Here is an 18,844-nt window from a genome sequence, read left to right on the forward strand (position 1 = left end):
ATCGCAGAGTATGTTACCTATTTTATGCTCATCCGTAGTATTGGCTCCAATAACATTCTTTATTCTTTTTACCTATTCTCTGATTACTGCAATATTACTGAAAAGATGTTTAATATCTGTAGGTTTGCTCACTTCCAATTTCCACTTTGCTCCTCTATCCTATCCTTTTAACATGTTTCTGAATATTTTTGGTTTTATTTCTGTTGTTTCCAGTTAAAAGTGCCTTGAAATTGTAACTGAGATTAATTCTTTCAACAATGAACATTAAGGAGTTCCCAGGGTGATAACAGCAAAGTTACAGTATAGTAATACGCACAAGCATAACAGCTGCCGTTTTGAGGTCAGTGTCTGCTTGCCTACATTTGTAGATGAAGATCAGCACTACTCCTGGCTTGGCCACTCCCAGCTCCACTCTTCATTTGACACAATGTTACTGCTTCTCCTGGAGACATGTTGCTGTGGGTGGGAACTTCTGCAATAGTTTTGTGAGATCAGCAGAATTCTATTACTTGGAGGAGCAATGGATAGGAGCCAGATGTGGCAGTGTCTTCACAGAATATGAGTTCCTGGTTGCAGCCTGCAGCAATCATTAAACATAGGGAAGACATTTCCCCAGATAGATGATGTATGAATGGAGATAAAATTATCAGCAAGCAAGTAAACCCACTTCATTCTTATGCGTGTACTGGCTGTGAGAGCAGAGGGGAGAATGCTGCCGCCAGTGTCAATTGAACAAACGTAAGGAATCTTACACCAGGTTATAGTCCAACAGTTGGGATGGAGTGGGAGGTGAAAAGTGCCAGTGTAAACTGGAACAGGAGAGTGGAGGAGAGTGCTAGCATGAATTGAGGGGTGAGGGAGAGGAGAATATGAACACACACTGAGGAGAGAGGAAAGGAATAGAGTGCCAGCATGAACTAAGCAAGGAGTGGGTAGAAGAATGCTTGCATGAACTGAGGAGGGAGAGAGAAAGAAGTGTGTCAGCGTGAACTGGGGGAGGGGGAAAGAAGAGTGTCTATTTGCCGCTGTGACAAATATGTTAAATTGTTTACAATCAATTTAAGAAGCAGTGGGAATAAATATCTAACAAATTTCTCCACATAAAATGAGAGAAAAGCCCTGCAATTTTTGCTACAATCTTCTACTATACAAATGCTGGAATACTGATTAGATCTGCAGCTCAGTTTATATGGCAGACAAGCCTGTTCTCCATTGCATTTTCAGTCTACCTACATATCACAAACCTGTATTCAGAGCTATTGTTGAGTAGACAGTGTTCTTGAGGCTTTGCCAGGATTTTTGCTAGTTTCTCAGAGTGACAGGTATGATTCTAAATGAAAGCATTTCTGAGGATGGTGCACATAACTGGTGTCATCCAGTATCAGAAGGTGATCCAAGGAACAGCTAAATATTTTCTGAACTAACTAAATTGTATTGACAACATCCGGTTACAAATACTTGAATGCTATAAATAGGTAATTGACCACATAAACTGTGAGTAACCAACAGGTCGTGATGATCAGGTTGTAGCTTGTACATTTATGGTATCCAGCAAGCTGTGCTGAGGTATTCCATGGGTGCTAAATATTTGTTTTGCTTCCTTCACTTTCAATACATTTAATAGGTAACTTAATTCTTGCTTTAAACATATTGAGGTACTGATGGCAAAATGATTCTGAGCAATATTCTTGCAATTTTTGATAGTGATCAATGACAGTATTTTTAAAGTGAATCAAATCCTTATCTATTTTTTTGTATTTAAATAAATATATTTTTTTCACAGAGAAATGAAGAATAGCATTGCTGGATATTATACTTTTCAGCAAAAATGTCTGAAGTTCTGAAAATGTTGCAGCACCACAGCTTATGACTTTCTGGCCATTAATTTATAAAGCTTGGCATGGTCGTCTTCAGTGTTTGAACACCACAGAGTCCCAATAAAAATCATCCAGTTATCCACAATCTGCATAATGTTGTAGGTGCAATAATGGCACTTCTAAAATATGTTTAAATTGACAATTTTAAGTTGATGACCAAATATCGCTGATTCCTAACCAGAGGAAATAGTCTTTCCCTATTCACCCTGTCAAAACTCTTCGTAAATTTAAAAATCACATTGAAATTTTCTCCTATCCTTCTCTGTGCCATGAGAAATAGTCTCAGTACCTCAGAGTCTCTTATAATTATAGTTCCTCATTCCTGGAATCATTTTGGTGAATCTACGCTGTATGCTTTCTATGGTTTTAATGTCTTTTCTATAATGGGATATTCAGCTCAACATTACTCCCTTATCTTATATCTCTCTTTCAATCAATTTCTTATTCATTTCCAAGTTTCACCTAGGATACCCACTGCCTTCAGCTTATCACGTGGGACTTTACAGAAGGCGCTGTTGAAGTAAGCTTAATGAGTTGCTGCAGTACATCCTGTAGACAGTACATCCTGTAGACAGTACATCCTGTAGACAGTACATACTACAGCAACAGTGCGCTAGTGGTTGAGGAAGTGGATATTAAGTCCAAGGAATGCTGATCAAAACTTCTCCATCTGCAATGGTGTTGAGCTTCTTGAGTGTTGTTGCATCTGCACCCATCCATGTGAGTGGTTAGTCTTCTACCATGTTCTTGACTTGAGCTTTGTAGATGGTGGAGAGGTTTTGAGTGGCCAAGAAGTGAGGCACTCGTCACAGAGTACCCAGCTTGTGCCCTACTACTGTAGCCATAGTGTTGAAATTGAGTTTGTTTTGTTGCTTACTTCACTTCATATTACTTTGTTTCCCTGTTAATTTAACCCATTAGGAGACACTGGGTTGCTCCAGTGTCATCAACCAAAATAAACTTAACAAAAGTGCCCCCAAATCATAAATAGAGGAGAAAAGAAACTTATCAAATCAAAATATTATTTCCACTATCAGGCATGCACTCCAGTGCCTGCGATGCCCACCGGTCGCGGAAAGCCTTACGCGTATCGGCGGACACCATGTGCTCCTACTCCAGGGCCACCCGGGTGTGGACAAGATGGCGGAAGAGAGGCAGGTAGCCGGAGCGAGCACCCCCAGGGGCCGTATCCAAACTGGACTTATGCATGGAAACCTTAGCCAGGCCTAGGAGCAGACCCACGAGGAGGTCCTCCGACTTGCCCGCCCCCCACCCCCACCGGGTGGCCAAAGATCAAGAGCGTTGGACTGAAGTGCAGCCAAAAACTGAGGAGAAGTTCCTTCAAATAACAGAAGAGAGGCTGCAATCTCTTACATTCCACGTACACATAGAACATGGCCTCAACCAGGCCTTATTACTTTATTAATTCATTTAGGCCCATGTTTTTTTAGTCTGTACTTACTAGTCATTGGTGTGTGTATATATCTTGGTGTGTACATATATCTGCCCCTATGTCGGGAAGGCGTTTTAATGGAGCTATTCATAGAATCATAGGAACTGAAGCACAGAAGAAGACCATTCGGCCCATTGGGAATAACTAACTCTTGAACTGGAGCTCTGTACCCTAAACTGGAGCTGCAAGAGGCTAGCAGCATGCGTAGGCAGCTGAGTAAGTAGTGTTTGGCTCAGAAAGGTGTGAGTGGGTGCATATTAAATTATAATTTTTGACTAGTTAATTGAATATTGCCTTTGAAAGTACTGACTGGCTGGTTTGACAACAGGCTAGTTATTAATTAGGTGTAAAGTACTGGCGATTGGATGTGTTATTGATTCCTTGGCTGTTTTTTATACCAGTTGTTTAATTGACTGATTGTGCTGACTGTGTTGTCTTGAATTGATTTAAGTAGATTGTACAAATGAGAGGCAGTCAAGCATAGTGAGAAGGCAGAAGAGCCCGTGCAATAGGCGGCTACGCCATTTTACGGACACCCAGGCCGCTTGCATTTTCTGCGGCCTGGAGGAGTCCGTTTTTCATTTGTACACTGGGTGTGCGAGACTGCAGCCCCTGTTCCATTATTTGGAGGGGCTGCTCCTCAAGTTCTGGCTGCACTTCAGTCCCACGCTCCTGATCTTTGGCCGCCCGGTGAGGAGGGGGGCGGGCAGGTTGGTGGACGTCCTCGTGGGCCTGCTCCTGGGCCTGTCCAAGGTGGCTATCCACAGGTCTAGGATGCTCGCGGTCCGTGGGGGCGGGCGCTCGGCCTGTCTGCCTCTCTTTCGCGGGTTGCTCCGCGCCCGGGTGGCCCTGGAGATGGAGCACGCGGTGTCTGCCGGTACGCTTGAGGCTTTCCGCGACCGGTGGGCACCGCAGGGGCTGGAGTGCATCCTGGACGAGGCTAATAAAGTTTTAATTTGAAAAATTGGTTTTGGTTTCTTTGGGTTTTTAGTTTGTAAGGGGGGCCTAATTTGGAGAAAAGAAAAAAAGAAAAAAAAAAGAGCAAAGAAAAAAAAAAGGCAGAAGAGTGAGTTGAGTTTGGTACTGAAGAGCAGTTGACTTGAAATTACTTTCAGCTTTCTGAGATTCCAAGTCCACTTGAATCCATTTAGTATGGCAGAACAGTAGTATTATGTAGAACTTGTCTGGTGTGGGAGTGTCTGGAAATCATGAGTGTCCAGGTGAGCCACAAGTACAACAAATGTCTCCAGCTGAACTTGTTAGAGTTTAAAGTTACCAAGCTTGAGCAGCAGTTTGAGATACTCCACACTATATGGAAGAAAGAAGGGTTCCTGGAAAGCACATTACAGAAAGTGGACACCCCACAGCTAGAGATTAACAGTGTGTTAAGTGAGGAGGACTCAGGAAGGGGCAATGTGAGAAATTCCTGGATGCTTAAAGTTGCCTGATAGGTGTACAGTGTTCAATGCCTAAATTACAAAAAAAGACAGTGACATCATAAGTCATGCCATGGCATCTTGAAGCAAGTTGTTATTGGAGTTCAGAGCAGAGAAATGTAAAGGGGGCACAGACTCAGCATTATCACTAGATGAGCAAAGGGAGAAGTTAGTAAAAATGTTTTCATGCTGAAGATTGTTGGACTATGGGATGCTTTACTGAACAAGGTGATTGAGGCACAGACTATAATTTCATTTAAAAGAGAAATGGATAAGTATTTTGAAAAGGAAGAATGTTAAATTAATATAGAGCCACCTGTTCTCCTTTCTGTTTTGGCTTGGTATTCTATAGCAAACTTCAAGATTTATCTTTGTTCTCATCACAGTACAATCAGCCAAACCAATTCATTTAGGAAGACTGACCTATTCCAATTGGATTACCTCTTTCACTTCCCAGATACTCTGCCTCCTCTCCTGTCTAATATATCATTCCTGGATGCTCTAAATCCCTGTGTGCTGTACCTATTCCATAATTAGTGGTTAACCATGTTCCTAAAATTCCTAGTATATCCTAGTTCCCAAGTGCTACAATGACTGAGTTATAATTGCATCTTTTATTTTCAATATATTCCTTTTTTTTGTTTTATATTTCTGCAAATGATAATATCTGTGCCTTTTTATCTAATTTGTTTGTCCTTCCATAGAACTGTGGAAGCTAACAGTACAGAAGGCTACCATTCAGTTGCCAGTGTTCTGATTCTTTGCTAGAGCAATCTAAAATCAATCCCACTGGCATGCTTTCTTCCTGTAGCCCTATATTTTCCTCTTCCTTCTCCTCCTCTTCTGCCATGCCCTACTTATCCTCTCTGCAATGACATTAGTACCAGTGCGGTTTAGGTGAAATCTGCCACATTGGAACAGTCTCTCTCTACCCCTAAAAATATCCAGGGTCACTTTATGTTGTATATGTAAACATGACAGTTCTTTAAAGGGACAGTTGAGGCTTTTAGCTAAATGCATCTTGTGTGAGCGTCTGGCCGGACCGGAGTCTTTCTGGCTACACTGGTGTTTCAGGGACTCCATCCTTGTGGTCACTCTCCGTTTCTTCTTCTGGCATTATTTTCAGATTGTCCCCCTCCCCCCACCATGGTAAATCCTTTTTGAATAGCAAAGTTCTAGGGCATATAGCAGATAATGTTGATCTTAGAGACCATGTGTATCGTAAGGCTTCTGATGTGTCCAGACATCTGGGCCTAGATTTTCCACCATAGCAAGGTCACTGTTGGAAGTGGGCCGGGACTGCACTTCCACCTGCCACTGTGAGCCCATCACATTTTCCTCATTGGACCCTAATTAAATATTCAGGTCAGGCAGGCAGCGTTATTTGTGGTCTCTATTGAGAGCCTGCCTCTGGGGAGGAAAGAAATCTATTGCTGCTGCAGCATTTCAGTGGCTGCAGCAGTGTAAAAAGCCAGGGCAGCCATTTTGTTTGTGCATCAACTTCCAACACTGATATAATGCCTGAGACAGGTTCTTCAGGGCACAGAGCCTCCAAATTTTCTGACTCTTGCTTTGAGGTGCTGTTGATAGTAATCAGGCACAGGAGCCATCACATTTTTGGGAGTGAGGAAAGGAGGACCACAAAGGCGATGGTGCAGGCACAGTGGAAGGAGATGGCACCAGCGGTGTCGCCTCTGGCAACCCTGCACGGCAACTCAATGCCGGAAAAAGTTTAATGATTTCAGCCAGTTAGTCAAGGTAAAGGAGGCACTCATAACTTGAACCAATGCAAAGTTTAAAGGCAAAGTTCCCATTTCTACCCAGCTTGCTCTCCCTCTGTTCCACACGATGTACTACTTCTCTAAAATGTCCTCAAGGAAGCACAAGATCATTCATATGCCTTGCCTTCCTCTGCAATAGAGAGTGTGGATAGAGAGAAAATAATTTCCACTGGTTGGGGATTCTAAGAGTAGGGGACACAGTCTAAAAATTAGAGCCAGACCTTTCAGGAGTGAGATTAGAAAACATTTCTACACACAAAGGGTGGTAGAAGTTTGGAACTCTCTTCCGCAAACGGCAATTGATACTAGCTCAATTGTTAAATTTAAATGTGAGATAGATAGCTTTTTGGCAACCAAAGGTATTAAGGGATATGGGCCAAAGGCAGGTATATGGAGTTAGATCACAGATCAGCCATGATCTTATCAAATGGCGGAGCAGGCACGAGGGGCTGAATGGCCTACTCCTGTTCGCATGTTCCTATGTTCCTATTGATTCCTTCACTCACAGCCTAACATGTAGGTAAGGGCGGAGAGAGTCGCTTATGTATTTGTTCATTTCCTGTACCTGTTTTCACCGCCCCCCCCTCACCAATAAGGAATGCTTATTTGACAGCAAGTAGAGTGCCGTTACACTTTCCACCTTTTAAAGAAAACAGCACGTAACCACAGTCACTGTGGGAGGCCCCCAAGCCCCTGGCCTCTTGCTTGTCATGAGGAGGAAGCCCTGGGACTGTTGATCAGGCAGTGGGAGGGGAGGTGTCATCAGCAGGCTGGTCAGGAAACTCCAATCGAGTGATGTTTCTTCAGTTCCTGCTGTTCTGATGAAATTTCCCCTCATAATGAATTGCAATACTTATGCTTATAATCTGGTCTGAAGGTGCAATGACCATTGCGCAGCTGAGCTACTCCTGCTAACCAATCCTTGTTTTCTGCCCTCTTGGGAGAACCCAAGCAATAAGCAGTGTTGCCCCACTTCATCAACCCTATCTTTATGTCCCACTTTGAAAGAAGGAAACCCACATTCAAGCATCTGAATGTGCAGCAGATGGTGGTTTAATTGGAGAAGAGAGCGGGGCAGTGGGATTAGTATTGCATTGCTCTAGCAAAGAGCCAGCACATGTGTTGGGCAGAGTGACCATTTTCTGTGCTGTAAATTTCTGTTCTTTTGTCCACTAGCTGCATCTGCAGCACAATGATGGATGTGTGCACAGCCGTGCAATTGACCTGGAGTGCATAGCAGCAGAGGATCTATGGCCTATTGTAGCTTCTCAAGTTGCAGCTGCAACTACTGACAAATGCCTTGGGTGTCAGCGTGGAGAGGGCTTTCTATCAGAGTTTCTAAGATCTGAATATAAATATTTGGTCTGCTTTCTTGCCGATCAGTGACTCAACAGATCTGCAGCCCTGTACTAATAGCCTGGCAGATCATCATACAGCATAGAAGGAGGCCATTTGGCCCATCGTGCCTGTGCTGTCTCTTTGAAAGATGTGCACATGTATCATGGTGCCTACTCTCAGGATAGTACCATGTATTTGCCTTCCTGCAAATATCTTCAGACACCTGCGCATGTAGGAGAAGGGAACTAGGGTCAGGCTGATCTTGTAGTAGCACAGGAAACACAGCCTGCAGCAGATCCCTCTGGGGCCTCAGTTGCCCTGGACAAGGGCCACCTCAATCCCCCTAGCATTGAAGAAAATGAGGAGACTAAGATTAAAATAGCACACAATTGTAGGTACCAAGGAAAGACACGGGGACAGAAATGGTCCATTTGTATCTTCATTAAAGACCTGCTAGTACTGAAGTTATGTGTGCAGATTGATTTGTGGCAAGGCAGATGAATGCCTTGGAGAAAGAGGATTTGAATGTTTCCCATATGGTAATTGTGAAGGAGAGCTACACGTGAATATATGAATGAGATAAGAACATAAGAATTAGGAGCAGGAGTAGACCATATGGCCCCTCGAGTTTGCTCCTCCATTCAATAAGATTATGGCTGATCTTCAACCTCAACCCCACTTTCCTGCCTGAGCCCCATATCCCTTGATTCCCTTAGACCCCGAAAATCTATCTATCTCAATCTTGAATATACTCAATGCACGAGCATCCACAGCCCTCTGGGGTAGAGAATTCCAAAAATTTATAACCCTCTGAGTGAAGAAATTCCTCCTCACCTCAGTCTTAAATGGCCAACCCCTTATCCTGAGACTATGCCCCTAGTTCTAGACTCTCCAACCAGGGGAAACAATCTCTCAGCATCTACCCTGGCAAGCCCCCTCAGAATCTTGTACGTTTCTATGAGATCAACTTTCATTCTTCTAAATGTCAGAGAGTATAGGCCCATTTTACTCAATCTCTCCTCATAGGACAACCCTCTCATCCCAGGAATCAATCTAGTGAACCTTTGTTGGACCGCCTCTAAGGCAAGTATATCCTTCCTTAGGTAAGGAGACCAAAACTGTGCATAGTACTCCAGGTGTGATCTCATCAAAGCCCTGTACAATTGTAGCAAGACTTCCTTATTCTTGTAGTTGTACTCTTGTAGATGATGTAGTTGCCAAAAAGGGACCATAATAGCAGGATTGATTATGCAGGAGGATAGGATCTTATTCAGCTGAACATGTCCTTTATAGGCTGTGGCCACATCCGCGAGGCTTCTCTCAAAGGGTCCACCTGTAAGTCCTCTTCCTCAATCAATGCCTCGGCTGCCTGCTCACCCTGGTCAGCTGCCTCTTTATCCCTTGGTCATTTAATCAGCAGTCCTTTGCAGATGACAAAATTGTGCAGCATGCAGCAAACCACAATGACGTGAGAGACACTAGCATAACCGTCAATGGAACACTTCCCCAGTTCTACCCAGGCACCTGAAGTGTACCTTCAGCATCACTATGATCTGCCCAGTTACATTCCCGGTGGCAATATGAGCCTCATTGGATCAGAACCTAAAACCCGTGATACAATGTCATTAGCCATTGTTGCAGAGGGTGAGCTTGGTCACTGGTCATTCAGACACCTACCTTTGATCTGTGAAGAGCAAACGGATTGGTGGCTGTCTTAAAACAAAGCATTGTGGCAGCTCCAACGATAGCAATGCATTCACATTTACCATTAGGTGCTTTGCACAGCACACCAGCTGCTCATTTAGGGAATGATATCCTTTCCTGTTGACCGGGTTGAAAGGGGGCATGTATGGAGATGTGGATCCCATTAATGGTCTCATGGACCTGGGGAAATCCAGCCAATCTGTAAAAATGGACAACCTTTTTACCTTGATATGGAAGGTCCATAAGAAAGGAGGTGAACTGGACTGTTCGCACAGTTATCTGCTTGATGTAATGGTAGGAAGCTGATTGGATGAAATGTCCCCTGTGCTGCTTACAAGGAAGCAGAGGCCTAGAAGTTCAGGGCCACAGTTATTTTTACTGCCACTGGCAGCACGGTTAGCTCTGGTTCAGCTGGGCTCCAGGTCCGGGGCAAGTAGCTGGCACAAGTCTGTTGGCTTGTGAGGGAAATGCAGCCTTCCTGAGGGCGTGGCGATTTCAGAGGTTCAGATAAGACCGTCTGGGTCTGCTCAGGTGGTGGTGTGGGTACCTGCAGGTAGGTGTCAGACGATCCCAATGGAGCCCGATCAGCCTGGCTTCCTTGTGTTGTTCTTCCTGATCCTCTTCATAAAAAAGGTAAAAGGGAATGTGTAAAGCAAAGGGCATGGCCTTCCAGGGGAACCTCTCCAGAGCCAAACAGCGAAGAGATGTAATCCCAGAAGCATTGCTGTTTCGATATAGCTAGGCAGAGGTGTAAAGACAGTAACAAACAGGTTTTCCCCAAAGCTCTGTACAAACAAAAATCCATGTGATCCAAGTGGCACAGCAGGTTGATCGGCATCTGATGGAGAAAGATTAGAATTCTGGGTGCAGCCCTCATCTGATTTCCAACATTTATAGTTTATTTTTTCATTGAAAGCTCTGTACTTATTGAAATGCTGCAGGACTCATTGAAGGCTTTCTGCTAAAATCACTGATTCAATTTTGTATCATCATAATGTCGCTTGCATGGAAACTTGATATACTTACTATCTTTATTTAGAACTGGAATCTCCATGGAACTATTGCTTGTTTTTGTGGTTGCAACTGAGTAGTAGCTTAATAAATGGCCGTGGCTTCAACTGAACAAAATAAACATGATTAAAAGTATCACCTGATGTGGTATTTTCTTTAAATTCTTTGAAATGAAGGTTTCCTTTACATCTATACTGCCTCAGCTACAGAGTGTAGAATGGCAATCTGCAGCCTGTATTCAGTTTTTAATGAGTATTGGTTGTGATTGCCCAACATGCTGCAGTGTGAGTAGGATGGAATACAAAGCCATTGCTTTCAAGTCAGTGCTGCAAACTTTCCATTTTGGGACTTTCAATGGGCAGAGGAGGGCCCAAATATAGTTTTCTTTGAGTTCAATAACATTAGTTACGCACAAGCCTTTGATCATTGCATTTCCTTGCGCAATCTATTAATTTTATATAGTCCCAAGCAGTAAGAAATATTCCAAAAATGTCTTCTGACATTGAATTGATGAATGGAGCTTGTTTGTGGATTAAAAGGTTGTACAACATTGTTATAATGAGGTATAATAAAAGAACAACTGCAAAGCTGAAACAAAAATAAAAAATACTAGAAATAAATAGCAGGTCACAACAGTTCTGATGAAAGGTTAGACACTGAAAGATCGTAACTGGTCTTTTCTCTTTACAGATGCTGACTGACCTGCTGTATATTTCTATTCTTTTCTATTCTTATAATGAAAAATGACTGTGGATCAGAAATTGACCCTCATGCAAACTCTCTCCTGCCAAATGAACCTTAAATGTGCACAAGAATTGAATGCACAGATGGATCGACATTGTCAGCTCATTATTTGAAACACCCAAACTCGCTATAAAGTTCATATATAAGGGTAGATTTTTAAAGTCCTTATCCATGGTGAGGTACCTCACCCATTGCCAGCACATTAGAAAACTGCATGCATGCCCACAATCTTCTGATACAGGCTGGCAGTGCAAGAACAGAGAAAACCTACCTGATCTCAGCTATTAAATGTTTGTGTTACAATTCCCATTTTTGTCCCTTTTGTGTATCATGGCATTCTATCAGTCACTGATATCGACCTGGGCGCTGTGCTGTGATTCTGTAGCCCTTAAAGGCCTGTGACCGCTTCAAAGAGCAGTGTAAATTGAGTTGGCTACTTCTGACTGGCTGCATTTGTTTCCGGAGTGGTTTCTTTCTTGAGAAATTTGTTGTGAATTTCATACTTCTGCTCAAATCTTTTGTTCCTTCTTCTGTCAGTATTTGGATTTATTTCCTGCTGTGGCAACAGTTAGGCCTTTGCCGCGTTTCATGTAGAATCTTGAAATGTCAGGTAGCAGTTCACCCTGCTTTGAGCAGTACAGTACTGAACTGTTGCTGTAGGAAGTTCAGCAGAGCAAGGGGAGTTCCCTTTCCACACCACGGATGCAAGGTGTTAAAGGCAGTTACAAGGAAAGCATAGCAACAGGTGGCTGAATCAATGAACGTCAGCAGCATGATGCACAGGATATGGCTGCAGTGGGGAAGAAATTCAGTGATATCATCAGGTGGGGTAAGGTAGGCAGCTGCATGGACAGCTCATATTTCTGATCTGCACCAAGTAACAGAAACATGTTGCAGCACCTCTTCCTCGTTAAATAAGTCTCATCAACTCTTTGATAACCATGACCTCATCTGTGTGTACCTTCCACCAAATCCATTTTCCTACCCACATCCTTCACCACATGCTGGCAAACAATATTCTGCTGATATCCTTCCCATCGAATCTGCATGCTGCTCAAATCTGTCCTCGCAATCCTGATAATGTTTACCATCACACATGGGGTAACAGTGCTTACGGAGCTTAGTTTTTGCAGGAAAAGTCTGCTCACAATAGAAGGGAGTGAATCTCAACAGTAGTGGGCCTGGGGCAATATATGTGCTGACACTATTTGAAGAGAGGGCCCTGGAGATTCAGGGGCAAGATGTCCTGCAGGGGGCTGGAGATGGGTAAGCAGGAAGACATGTCCCTGTGCAGGGTTTGTATGAAACTGACACTATAACCCTCTTTGTTATGCCCAGAAGCGTTGACACACAAGGTGAGAAGCATGTGCAGCACCAAGCCAGATGCTTGTCCAGGGCAGCTCTATACAAAGTGTTACGGAGTTCCTTTTCCTAGCAGTTGCCTTTTTCTGTCATTACAGGTATGGCCCAAGATGAATTGGTGGGCTTCTCTGAGCAGCAGTCCCAAAGCACCTCACCTGAATTCTTAGACTGCTGCCCTAAAACCCCTGGGCTGGAATGTGACTTCATCCTTAGACAGGTTAATCTAATCAGCTTGGCTGAATGAGAAGCAGTTTCAGCAATGCTACTGATGCAATGGAGTCTGTTCACACAGATCAGCAGGCTTAGTGACATGGAGGCTTCCAGTGACACCTGCGCAGAACTGCAGATGGATGAGGTTTCTGTTTCTCATGATTGGAACACTACCACTGCAGTCTTCCCCCTACCTGTGGGCTTTACAGGAGCCAGAAAGCAGGCTGGGCCAGGCTGAACGCAGCTCAGTAGAAGTGCCACAGACTGAAGAAGGCCCCTCAGGCGGTCAGGCTGACTGAGATTGAGAGCATCCTCGATCCTAAGTGCCTCTTCTGGAGACATCGCTGTCAGCCACCACACAGGCTTTTTTACCCAGAGGGTGGTGGGTGTATGGAATTTGCTGCCCAAATTGGTGGTAGAGGCAGGGACCTTCAACTCTTTTAAAAAGTACCTGGACCTGCACCTAAAGTGCTGTAAGTTGCAGGGCTACGGACTGGGTGCTGGAAGGTGGGATTAGAATGGGCACCTGGTTGTTCTTCGAGCCGGCGTGGACATGATGGGCCGAATGGCCCCCTTCTGTGCTGTATCTTTTCTATGGTTCTATGGTTCTAAATACCTACACCTACAGCATCACTCATGCACGTTGAGTGAGGGAAATTCACTTTGTCCCAACTTTGATAGCCATGGGAGATCCACTCGTACAAAGATATAAATGGCTGTAAAGATTTCAGTGCAACTTTACTGTGTCAGCTTGGTTCAGAGGTAAACCTCTCTTCTGAGTCAGAAGGTCGTGGGTTCAAGCCCTATTCCAGGTCTTGAGCACATAATCTAGGCTGACACTTCAGTGCAGTGCTGAAGGAGTGCACTGTCAGAGGTGCTGTCTTTCGGATGAGATGTTAAACAGAGGCCCTGTTCACGTGTTCAGTTGGACATAAAAGATCCCACATTGCTATTCTCCTGGTGTCCTGGCCAACATTTATTCCTCAACTAACAACACATTAACTGATTAACTGGTCATTTATCTCATTGCTATTTGTGGGACTTTCTTTTTTTAGAGGGTCCTGCTCCTTTCATTCAGAACCTAAATGAGGGGGGAGCATTTAGGGAGCAACAATCATAGTATCATAAGGTTTAGAACAGCTATGGAAAAGGACATGGACTAATCTAAAGTGAAAATACTCAATTGGAGGAGGGCCAATTTCAATGGGATGAGAACAGATCTGGCCCGGCTAAATTGGAATCGAAGATTGGCAGGCAAAACTGTAATTGAACAATGGGCAGCCTTTAAAAAGATGGTTCGGATACAGTCTAGGCACATTCCCACGACGCAGAAAGGTAGGGCTACTATGGATGACAAAAGAGATAGTAAGATGAAATGGAAAAAAGGGGCGTATGACAGATGTGAGGTTGCTAACACATTGAGAAGCAGGCAGAATATAGAAAGTTCAGAGGGGAAGTGAAAATGGAAATAAGAGGGGCCAAGACAGAATATGAGAATAGACTGGCGGCCAACATAAAAGGGAATCCAAAAGTCTTCTACAGGCATGTAAACAGTAAACAGATAGTAAGGGGAGGGGTGGGGCCGATTAGGGACCTTAAACGAGATCTCATGGAAGCAGAGGGCATGGCCGAGGTACTAAATGAGTGCTTTGCATCTGTCTTTACCAAGGAAGAAGATGTTTCCAGAGTCTCAGTAAAGGAAGATACAGTCGAGATACTGGATGGGCTAAAAATTGATAGAGGAGGTACTAGAAAGGCTGGCTGTACTTAAAGTAGATAAGTCACCCGGTCCGGAAGGGATGCTTCCTAGGTTGCTGAGGGAAATAAGGGTGGTAATTGCGGAGGTGCTGGCCATAATCTTCCAAACATCCAGAGATATGGGGGTGGTGCCAGAGGACTGGAGAATTGCAAATATTTCAACCTTGTTCAAAAAAGGGTGTAGTGATAAACCCAGCAACTACGTTTAACCTCAGCGGTAGGGAAACTTTTAGAAACGATAATCCGGGACAGAATTAACAGTCACTTGGACGAGTATGGATTGATTAGGGAAAGCCAGTATGGATTTGTTAAAGGCAAATCATGTTTAACTAACCTGATAGAGTTTTTTGATGAGGTAACAGAGAGGATAGATGAGCGGAATGCAGCTGATGTGGTATTTATGGACTTACAAAAGGCGTTTGATAAAGTACCGCATGGTAGGCTTATCATCAAGATTGTGGCCCATGGAATAAAGGGGGCAGTAGCAACATGGATACAGAATTGGCTAAGGGACAGGAAGCAGAGAGTAGTGGTGAATGGTTGTTTTTCGGACTGGAGGGAGGTGTACAGTGTTGTTCCCCTGGGACCATCGCTTTTCTTGATATATATTAATGACTTGGACTTGGGTTACAGGGCACAATTTCAAAATTTGCAGATGACACAAAACTTGGAAGGATAGTGAACAATGAGAAGGATAGTGATAGACTTCAAGAGGATATAGACAGGCTGGTGGCATGGGCGGACACGTGGCAGATGAAATTTAATGCAGGAAAATGCGAAGTAGTACATTTCGGTAGGAAGAACGAGGAGAGGCAATACAAACTGGAGGGCACAATTCTAAAAGGGATACTGGAACAGAGAGATTTGGGGGTGTATGTGCACAAATCATTGAAGGTGGCAGGGCAGGTTGAGAAAGCTGTTAAAAAAGCATACAAGATCCTGGGCTTTATAAATAGAGGCATAGAGGGCAAAAGTATGGAAGTCATGATGAACCTTTACAAAACACTGGTTCGACCACAGCTGGAGTATTGTGTTCAGTTCTGGGTACTGCACTTTAGGAAAGATGTGAAGGCCTTAGAGAGGGTGCAGAAGAGATTTATTAGAATGATTCCAGGGATGAGGGACTTTAGTTATGTGGATAGGCTGGAGAAGCTGGGTTTGTTCTCCTTGGAACAGAGACGGTTGCGAGGAGATTTGATAGAGGTATTCAAAATCATGAAGAGTCTAGACAGAGTAGATAGACAGAAGCTGTTCCCATTGGCAGAAGGGTCAAGAAACAGAGGATATAGATTTAAGGTGATTGGCAAAAGAACCAAGGGTTATATGAGGAAAAACTTTTTTTCCACAGCCAGTGGTTAGGATCTGGAATGCAGTGCCAGAGGGGGTGGTGGAGGCAGATTCAATCATGGCCTTCAAAAGGGAACTGGATAAGTACTTGAAAGGAAAAACATTGCAGGGCTACGGGGATAGGGCGGGGTGAGTGTGACTAGCTGGATTGCTCTTGCATAGAGCCGGTACGGACTCGATGGGCCAAATGGCCTCCTTCCGTGCCGTAACCTTTCTACGATTCTATGATTGTGTTAATTTCTGAATTGAAACCTTTTACAACACGCATTTATAATAATCCCATTTAACAGTGCATTCTCTACTGACAAAACAAAATCCAATGGTAGCCCAGAGGCCGAAGAAGTGAGATCATCTGGATTACCTTGGTTTAACTATTTTCAGTTGAAGTAGCCTCAAGAGGAATAAAGGTGAGTCATTATCATCAAAACAAAACCTTAGAACCAACTCAGGAAGTGCCACACCTGAGCTTCAACCCATATTTTGCTCTTCTAGATGCTGATCAACTTACTGTGCATTTCAAACATTTTCTGATTGTAAAATATTAGAACACGATGCCCAAAATTACTGCTGGCGATATTAGCGTAGGTTTGAAATAAACGTGATTTAAAATAGCAGACAGGGGAATGTCAAACAGACATGCGGAGCATTGGGGCCACAATTATTGGCAACTGCAAATTCTACCCTGTCAAATAGGTTTATAAATAAAAACCATTACATGGGCCAGAATTTAAACAGTGGTCTCACTTGGAGGGTTACATGCCAATAAACAAAAAAACCTGACAGTAATCGAGAGATCCAGCAAGAACAGAAAGGTGCTAACGGTGCTTGCATAAATGAACTACTTTATGACTACTTCCAAAAAAAACCACGAACTTAACACTCAGCTGGCTGTCTAGTTCCTATTTTCTTCCATTTGCCTGTTCGTGATTTTTTAAAAGAGTTAATATTCACCTGGAGTTTAAGTAAAGTGATTTACAACTGAAATATCCTGTGTGTTGTAGTTGGAATCGGAGTCCAAATGCTATTTTACACATAATTAGTGCAAGGTGCAAAAAACCAAACACACAACTTAATTTAAGTAAAAGTTGGAGAACAACAACATATGCTGCTCAGAACTGTTGGAAAACTGACTGGTACATTTACTGTCACAAAGTTAAAATGACATTGGTAAAACACAACCTTCTTTTTAAGTATCAGAAACCTATTGGGCGACAGGAAAATCCACAGTCGCGAAAATCAACCCGCATAACACAATTTCAATCAATTTCAATATTGGAATTTGTCGGATCTCATTGCAACCACCAGCCAAGAGACTGGCTCCAGCGATCAGAATACAGGGCTTGCTGCTAAAAACTTGGACCAGAGCAAAAAAAAAGAAAAGAATGCAACAGGCACTCACCATTTTGCAGTAGTAACTGACTCACTTCCCTTGTGATTACCGTACTGTAAACTCTTAATTTGAAAGTTTTCCACAATCCACGTTTTAGGTTTGTTTAAATGAGCATTTTATTTTCAAACAAGGAATTTCATCATTTCTAGTAGCGGCGAGTTCTGCTAACGGACCGGTTATTTTGCAGTAAGCTGCAAGTGAGTTCCTCTCCTACTTCCTCCTTTTTGATGTGTGCAGTTATCCATTAACGTATGATTGGCAGTTCATACGGTAATTTTGCTTAAACCGCCAGTCTGTAATGAAGGGCCACTTCCAAAAGAATTACTGGATACTGAAAAAAAATGCAGCAGATACTAATGACAGACTAACGAATAAGAGGATATAATGTGCTGTATATAAAATACAAGGCGTTATTTTCAAGGAACTAAATACAGCCCCACTGATTTTTTTTTGGCTTTTCAAGTTTAAATTGCAGTGCGAGCTTCTGAAAGGTGCATTCTATTATACGCTCTGAGCTGCATTTACAACATCTAGCTCTCAAATTCTGTGCATTTCACAATGGTCAAGTGTTGCAATCGGATCGTTGGCCAGTGCACATTCCATCCATCTTCCCTCTGATTCAGTTTTTATTAAACTCACACACACACACACACACACACACGTTTCAATCTGAAGAAACTCTTAAAATGGTGAAGATTCAGCCAAGTGCTGCAGATGAGGGGTAATTTCAGGGTTTTGAGTCATGAGGAGAGACCTGACAAACTCTGCTTTTTTGGCCTAGGATGAAGCTATTTGAGAGGTGATCTTATAGCCGTATATAAGATTGTTAAGAGAATGAAAATGAAACCTGCAATATTACTTTAAATTAAATTGTGGAAGTAAAACAAGGGGACTCAGGTTCAAACTAGTAAAGAGTAATTTTAGGACTGATGTCAGGAAGTTCTTCCTCCAACACAGAGCGATCAATGTGTGAAATACATTTGCAGAGAATAGTGGAGGCAAAAACCCTGAAATCATCTGAGAAACATTTGGGTACTACAATGGGAAGTTCTTAGGGTCCTTCTGGATGGACAGATGGATGAACTAAGATATGTAATGAGATGGAAGCATGAAAACTTACTGGAAATGCAGGTAATTGTTCAGAAATAAGAGTGGAAGGTGTGCACACTGTTACTTAGGGTAAATCTATTATTTGTTTCTGGTCATGGTCGTCAGGGATCAATCATCACAGTCCCAGGATCGTGCAGCTGGAGATCCTCAAGGAGTGTCCTTGGCCCAATCATTTTCAGTTGTCACAAAATCAGAAGTGGGGCTGTTCACTGATGATTCTATGGTGTTCGGCTCCATTCACAGCTCCTCTGATAATAGAGGAGCCCATGCCAACCTACAGCAGGACTTGGATAACATCCAGGCTCGGGCTGATAAGTGGCTGG

General features: G+C 43.2%; 1 protein-coding gene across 1 annotated transcript in view; it reads right to left on the minus strand.

Moving 5' to 3' along the window:
* myo1f (myosin IF) overlaps positions 1 to 17,757 on the minus strand; it is a 116,438-nt gene extending 98,681 nt beyond the window's left edge. Inside the window, exon 1 of the mRNA XM_067968234.1 lies at positions 17,421 to 17,757. Within this exon, the coding sequence (XP_067824335.1) occupies positions 17,421 to 17,423 (3 nt within the window). The 5' untranslated portion in view covers positions 17,424 to 17,757. The remainder of the gene's footprint in view (positions 1 to 17,420) is intronic.
* Positions 17,758 to 18,844: the final 1,087 nt, after the last annotated feature.

Source organism: Heptranchias perlo, chromosome 29, assembly GCF_035084215.1.
Source record: "Heptranchias perlo isolate sHepPer1 chromosome 29, sHepPer1.hap1, whole genome shotgun sequence".
NCBI lineage: Eukaryota > Metazoa > Chordata > Chondrichthyes > Hexanchiformes > Hexanchidae > Heptranchias > Heptranchias perlo.